This window comes from Chiloscyllium punctatum, chromosome 18 (genome assembly GCF_047496795.1).
Source record: "Chiloscyllium punctatum isolate Juve2018m chromosome 18, sChiPun1.3, whole genome shotgun sequence".
In the NCBI taxonomy this organism is placed as follows: Eukaryota; Metazoa; Chordata; class Chondrichthyes; order Orectolobiformes; family Hemiscylliidae; genus Chiloscyllium; species Chiloscyllium punctatum.
In genome coordinates this window covers 85,055,285-85,062,859 of record NC_092756.1, presented here as the reverse complement: position 1 = coordinate 85,062,859, position 7,575 = coordinate 85,055,285, and the positions used below count along the sequence as shown (strand labels likewise).

General features: G+C 50.4%; 1 protein-coding gene across 2 annotated transcripts in view; it reads right to left on the bottom strand.

The window, feature by feature from the left end:
* Nucleotides 1–5,303: 5,303 nt before the first annotated feature.
* Nucleotides 5,304–7,575, bottom strand: part of LOC140489274 (caspase recruitment domain-containing protein 11-like) — a 122,795-nt gene continuing 120,523 nt past the window's right edge. For both annotated transcript variants that reach the window (XM_072588643.1, XM_072588644.1), the window contains one exon: nt 5,304–7,180. In XM_072588643.1, coding sequence (XP_072444744.1) covers nt 6,907–7,180 — 274 coding nt within the window. In that variant the 3' untranslated portion in view covers nt 5,304–6,906. The remainder of the gene's footprint in view (nt 7,181–7,575) is intronic.

Genomic DNA, 7,575 nt, shown 5'->3' with positions numbered 1-7,575 from the left:
TGTGGTTATGTCTGTGTTCTTGTGTTTCTGGGGATGTGGTTATGTCAGTGCGCGTGTGTCCCTGGGGATGTGGTTATGTCAGTGCTCGTGTGTCCCTGGGGATGTGGTTATGTGTGTGTTCTTGTGTCCCTGGGGATGTGGTTATGTCTGTGTTCTTGTGTCCCTGGGGATGTGGCTGTGTGTGTGCTGGTGTGTCCCTGGGGATGTGGTTATGTGTGTGTTCTTGTGTCCCTGGGGATGTGGAACTGTGTGTGCTCGTGTGACCCTGGGGATGTGGTTATGTGTGTGTTCTTGTGTCCCTGGGGAGGTGGTTATGTCAGTGCTCGTGTGTCCCTGGGGATGTGGTTATGTGTGTGCTCGTGTGTCCCTGGAGATGTGGTTATGTCAGTTCTCGTGTGTCCCTGGGGATGTGGTTATGTCTGTGTTCTTGTGTCCCTGGGGATGTGGTTATGTCAGTGCTCGTGTGTCCCTGGGGATGTGGTTATGTCAGTGCTCGTGTGTCCCTGGGGATGTGGTTCTGTGTGTGCTCGTGTGTCCCTGGGGATGTGGTTATGTCAGTGCTCGTGTGTCCCTGGGGATGTGGTTATGTCAGTGCTCGTGTGTCCCTGGGGATGTGGTTATGTGTGTGCTCGTGTGTCCCTGGGGCTGTGGTTATGTGTGTGTTCTTGTGTCCCTGGGGATGTGGATATGTGTGTGTTCTTGTGTCCCTGGGGATGTGGTTGTGTGTGTGCTGGTGTGTCCCTGGGGATGTGGTTATGTGTGTGTTCTTGTGTCCCTGGGGATGTGGAACTGTGTGTGCTCGTGTGACCCTGGGGATGTGGTTATGTGTGTGTTCTTGTGTCCCTCGGGAGGTGGTTATGTGTGTGCTCGTGTGTCCCTGGGGATGTGGTTATGTGTGTGCTCGTGTGACCCTGGGGATGTGGTTATGTCAGTGCTCGTGTGTCCCTTGGGATGTGGTTATGTGTGTGCTCGTGTGACCCTGGGGATGTGGTTATGTCAGTGCTCGTGTGTCCCTGGGGATGTGGTTATGTGTGTGCTCGTGTGTCCCCGGGGATGTGGTTATGTCAGTGCTCGTGTGTCCCTGGGGATGTGGTTATGTCAGTGCTCGTGTATCTTTGGGGATGTGGTTATGTCAGTGCTCGTGTGACCCTGGGGATGTGGTTATGTCTGTGCTCGTGTGTCCCTGGGGATGTGGTTATGTCAGTGCTCGTGTGTCCCTGGGGATGTGGTTATGTGTGTGTTCGTGTGTCCCTGGGGATGTGGTTATGTGTGTGCTCGTGTGTCCCTGGGGATGTGGTTATGTCTGTGTTCTTGTGTCCCTGGGGATGTGGTTATGTTAGTGCTCGTGTGTCCCTGGGGATGTGGTTATGTCTGTGTTCTTGTGTCCCTGGGGTTGTGGTTATGTCAGTGCTCATGTGTCCCTGGGGATGTGGTTATGTCAGTGCTCGTGTGTCCCTGGGGATGTGGTTATGTGTGTGCTCGTGTGTCCCTGGGGATGTGGTTATGTGTGTGTTCTTGTGTCCCTGGGGATGTGGTTATGTGTGTGTTCTTGTGTCCCTGGGGATGTGGTTGTGTGTGTGCTGGTGTGTCCCTGGGGATGTGGTTATGTGTGTGTTCTTGTGTCCCTGGGGATGTGGAACTGTGTGTGCTCGTGTGACCCTGGGGATGTGGTTATGTGTGTGTTCTTGTGTCCCTGGGGAGGTGGTTATGTGTGTGCTCGTGTGACCCTGGGGATGTGGTTATGTGTGTGCTCGTGTGACCCTGGGGATGTGGTTATGTCAGTGCTCGTGTGTCCCTGGGGATGTGGTTATGTGTGTGCTCGTGTGTCCCTGGGGATGTGGTTATGTGTGTGTTCTTGTGTCCCTGGGGAGGTGGTTATGTGTGTGCTCGTGTGTCCCTGGGGATGTGGTTATGTGTGTGCTCGTGTGACCCTGGGGAGGTGGTTATGTCAGTGCTCGTGTGTCCCTGGGGATGTGGTTATGTGTGTGCTTGTGTGTCCCTGGGGATGTGGTTATGTCAGTGCTCATGTGTCCCTGGGGATGTGGTTATGTCAGTGCTCGTGTATCCCTGGGGATGTGGTTATGTCAGTGCTCGTGTGTCTTTGGGGATGTGGTTATGTCAGTGCTCGTGTGTCCCTGGGGATGTGGTTATGTGTGTGTTCGTGTGTCCCTGTGGATGTGGTTATGTGTGTGCTCGTGTGTCCCTGGGGATGTGGTTATGTCTGTGTTCTTGTGTCCCTGGGGATGTGGTTATGTCAGTGCTCGTGTGTCCCTGGGGATGTGGTTATGTCTGTGTTCTTGTGTCCCTGGGGATGTGGTTATGTCAGTGCTCATGTGTCCCTGGGGATGTGGTTATGTCTGTGTTCTTGTGTCCCTGGGGATGTGGTTATGTCAGTGCTCATGTGTCCCTGGGGATGTGGTTATGTCTGTGTTCTTGTGTCCCAGGGGATGTGGTTATGTCAGTGCTCGTGTGTCCCTGGGGATGTGGTTATGTCAGTGCTCGTGTGTCCCTGGGGATGTGGTTATGTGTGTGCTCGTGTGTCCCTGGGGATGTGGTTATGTGTGTGCTCGTGTGTCCCTGGGGATGTGGTTATGTGTGTGTTCTTGTGTCCCTGTGGATGTGGTTATGTCAGTGCTCATGTGTCCCTGGGGATGTGGTTATGTCAGTGCTCGTGTGTCCCTGGGGATGTGGTTATGTGTGTGCTCGTGTGTCCCTGCGGATATGGTTATGTGTGTGTTCTTGTGTCCCTGGGGATGTGGTTATGTCAGTGCTCATGTGTCCCTGGGGATGTGGTTATGTCAGTGCTCGTGTGTCCGTGGGGATGTGGTTATGTGTGTGCTCGTGTGTCCCTGGGGATGTGGTTATGTGTGTGCTCGTGTGTCCCTGGGGATGTGGTTATGTGTGTGATCGAGTGTCCCTGGGGACATGGTAATGTCTGTGTTCTTGTGTCCCTGGGGACATGGTAATGTCTGTGCTCGTGTGCCCCAGGGGATGTGGTTCTGTGTGTGCTCGTGTGTCCCTGGGGATGTGGTTATGTGTGTGTTCTTGTGTCCCTGGGGATGTGGTTATGTGTGTGATCGAGTGTCCCTGGGGACATGGTAATGTCTGTGCTCGTGTGTCCCTGGGGACGTGGTTATGTGTGTGCTCGTGTGTCCCTGGGGATGTGGTTATGTCTGTGTTCTTGTGTCCCTGGGGATGTGGTTATGTCAGTGCTCGTGTGTCCCTGGGGATGTGGTTATGTCAGTGCTCGTGTGACCCTGGGGATGTGGTTATGTGTGTGCTCGTGTATCCCTAGGGATGTGGTTATGTCAGTGCTCGTGTGTCCCTGGGGATGTGGTTATGTGTGTGCTCGTGTGTCCCTGGGGATGTGGTTATGTGTGTGCTCGTGTGTCCCTGGGGATGTGGTTATGTGTGTGCTCGTGTGTCCCTGGGGATGTGGTTATGTCAGTGCTCGTGTGTCCCTGGGGATGTGGTTATGTGTGCGCGCGTGTGTCCCTGGGGATGTGGTTATGTGTGTGCTCGTGTGACCCTGGGGATGTGGTTTGTGTGTTCTCGTGTGTCCCTGGGGATGTGGTTATGTCAGTGCTCGTGTGTCCCTGGGGATGTGGTTATGTCAGTGCTCGTGTGTCCCTGGGGATGTGGTTATGTGTGTGCTCGTGTGTCCCTGGGGACGTGGTTATGTGTGTGCTTGTGTATCCCTGGGGATGTGGTTACGTGTGTGCTCGTGTGTCCCTGGGGATGTGGTTATGTGTGTGATCGTGTGACCCTGGGGATGTGGTTTGTGTGTTCTCGTGTGTCCCTCGGGATGTGGTTATGTCTGTGCTCGTGTGTCCCCGAGGATGTGGTTATGTCAGTGCTCGTGTGTCCCTGGGGGCGTGGTTGTGTGTGTGCTTGTGTGTCCCTTGGGATGTGGTTATGTATGTGCGCGTGTTTCCCTGGGGATGTGGTTATGTGTGTGCGCGTGTGTCCCTGGGGATGTGGTCATGTCAGTGCTCGTGTGTCCCTGGGGATATGGTTATGTCAGTGCTCGTGTGTCCCTGGGGATGTGGTTATGTGTGTGTGCTCGTGTGTCCCTGGGGATGTGGTTTTGTGTGTGTGCTCGTGTGTCCCTCGGGATGTGGTTATGTCAGTGCTCGTGTGTCCCTGGGGATGTGGTTATGTCAGTGCTCATGTGTCCCTGGGGATGTGGTTATGTGTGTGCTCGTGTGTCCCTGGGGATGTGGTTATGTCAGTGCTCGTGTGTCCCTGGGGATGTGGCTATGTCTTTGCTCGTGTGCCCCAGGGGAGGGAGGATGTGGCGCTCACTGGTACAGTAGAGGTCTTCAGAGACTAGTGGGCACTGCAGTGCCTGGGGTGCGTTGTCACCCTGGGCAGCACTATCTTAATTTCAGTAAGTTTGTGTTTGGTTCTATCAGTTTCAGTTTGATTTTGATACAGTGCCCCACTTGGGGCTGTTTCATCATTATTATTTTTGACTTCTGCTTTTATGAACAAATCAAGGAAGTTTTACTCTGTTTAATCCCCTGCTGTTCCTGTCCTGGGAGTGTTTAATGGGGATGATGTCGAGGTTACTTTAATTTCAGTTTGTTTTCATTGGAGAGAGCTTTGCTTTTCATTTTCTCTGCATTTAAAAGTTTGGGGGTGGTTAAGATATCTGGTCAGCATGGATGAGTTCTACCGAAGGGTCTGGTTCAGTGCTGTACATCCGAATGACTCTATCGTGTTATGGGACCTGGGTTCAAATCCCAGCATAGCAGATGGTGGAGTGTGAATTCAATAAAATGCGTCTCAGTGGTTAGCACGGCTGCCTCACAGCACCAGGGTCCCAGGTTCGATTCCAGCCTCGGGTGACTGTCTGTGTGGAGTTTGCACATTCCCCCCGTGTCTGCGTGGGTTTCCTCCGGGTGCTCTGGTTTCCTCCCACAGTCCAATGATGTGCAGGTTAGGGTGAATTGGCCGTGCTAAATTGCCCCGTAGTGTTAGGTGCATTAGTCAGAGGGAAATGGGTCTGGGTGGGTTACTCTTCTGAGGGTCAGTGTGGACTGGTTGGATCGAAGGGCCTGTTTCCACACTGTAGGGAATCTAATCTAATCTGGAATGAAAGAGTCTAATGATGACCAGGAACTGATTGTTGGGAAAACCCATTTAGCTCATTAAAGTCCTTTAGGGAAGGAAACTGGTCTACATATGACTCCAGACCACTAGCAGTGTGGTTGACTCTTAACTGCCCTCTGGAGCAATAAATAAAGAATGAATAAACTTTGTGAATAAAGTTTGCACAATCACTCAATTAGCAAAAGTATTTATTTTTGTGTAAACATTGATACTTTGCTCGTGATATCACAGCTTACATTACAACACAGCATCCAACTGAGGGAGTTGAATGATTTGTATATCCGGGGGCCTGCAGCATTTGTCGTTTTCTTGACAATGCAGTCTACTTTTCACTTTGGAGTTCATGTACTGTCCTCTTGTTCTGATAGGAGTGAGAGTGAAAACGGAGCCCAGAGTGATGCCAAGTCCCGGGAGCAATCAAGGCTCTGTGTTGATGTAGCTCTCATTTGGTCCTGCTGTTTACATGAGCACCATTGACCGGGCGTGCCTCACCGCAGTCGAGAGTCGGAGGTTAAAGAGTCAGCTGAACTGTCAGCCCACGATATTATTTAATTACCCCTGCAGATGAGGATGGGATTAGACTTTGCAACGATGCCTACCGCAGCAGAATAACTAACTTAGTAGGCTCAACTGTGTCAATGGCCTTTTAAGAAAAGCCCTGGGCCTGAAATACCTAGAGACATCTTCAGGATAGAAAGATAGGTTTAGAGGGGTCAACGCCAAAGGGTGCAGCAATAATTTGACTACCATTTGATGACACATTTCTACGGTCAACTTAAACTCTACATTGGAACCAAATCTGAATTCTGCAATTGGTACAATTATTGAAGGATAGTTACAGCCTTAAATAGGAGTCCAATAACACTGTCAGTACATACAAAACAGGATCTATATTCAATTGGTATGCCAGACACAAAAATAAGATGGTCCTGCAATATATTTTATAATGTCTAGAAAACCTTGCTTCCTAATGTCATGATTTCACAGTTCAGAGTTAGGTGTTTGCATTGTGAATGTTACACTGACAATAAACACTGTGCCATGTCCACATTACAGTCTGATAGTCGCATCATTGCCTTGAGTCTCCACTGTCTGACTTGTACAAAAACTCCTCCGCTCCACAGTAGTGTATACTCCAAATTTTTGTCAGTCTTTTTTCTTTTGAAGTATAGCTTGAAATATAAATTTAAAACGCGATAGAAAAATAAATACAGTGTGTTTGACTGGTCACTGAATTACATGGGGGTCCCTGTGTTATCTAACCCCGCTTCACACATAGTAGTGTTAAAAATAAGCAAAATAACAAGTCACGGTGATTTTGGTGGTGGGTAAGTCGCTCAGTTGTGAGCGATAAACCCATTTCACATGGACAGATTAAGTTTTGATTCCTTGTATAACAGCGTAACTCGATTAGTGTTATGTGAAAATACTGTGGTGTGCAATTCACAGTGGCTTTTTAAATGATGTTGGAGTTTGCTCTCCGAAATCCAATCATCTGTTCTTATTAATGATGGCCAAGTAGTTTGCCTGAACTCTCTCCAACCACAATACAAAGCCTGCCCTACCAGTGTGATTGAAGAGGATCCCAGGTATTCCCAACATCGGGGTCAGATGGAGTTCAGGAATCCCCCTACACTGCCCCAGTTGGATCCTTAGAACTGCACAACACTGAACTCCGAACACTTATCCAAAGGGTATTCACTGGTGGTCAGCTGTGGGGCAGCGTTCTGCTGTGGGTTTAGACCTGTCTCAGAGTTCAGGTCTACCAAGAGTGATCTCCAGCCGACTCCACTACAGACAACTGGAAACATCTGATTGGCTGGTCAGGTCGGCTGATGACAAGCTCTCAATGTCCAGCAGCAACTTGTTCTGCTCGATCCAGACAATCTTCTGCTGTTCCTGGAGGATGCTGGTCTTCACGAACTTGATGAGCTCCTCGACACTGGTCCATGTGTTGGGCTCCACAGTGGCAGAGAGGCATGGCACGGTCTCTAAGTGCTTCTGCTCAATGCGGTACAGCTTGAGGAACTCATCGTCGCTGCTGCAGGACTTTGGAGCCAGTTTTCTGAAGGAAAGACAAAGAGTTCTCCAATCACTCTGGAGCACCTATCTAAATGTTTCTCAGCTTGATTCTTTCAGGTGTATGTGGGAGGTGGGCACTGACGGGGTGAGAGCAGGAGTGGTCTCGATCTTGGTTGGGGTAGCTGGGCAAGACGCCTGTTATTGGTCTCAGTGTTCTTATATTAAAAGAGAGAAGGAACTCGTGAGTAAACCAACGTTCCTGCTTCTCGCCAACATCTAGCCACATCCTCTGAGGAACGCAGGCTTTGGATGAAGAAGAGGGTACACTCCACTAGGAGTCCTCTCGGGCTTGCTGCCAACTTGTAAGAAACAGGAGGAAGATCGCAAATCAAAAGTGCGAGGGAAACTCAATGGGTCTGCCATCTCCTGTGGAGAGAG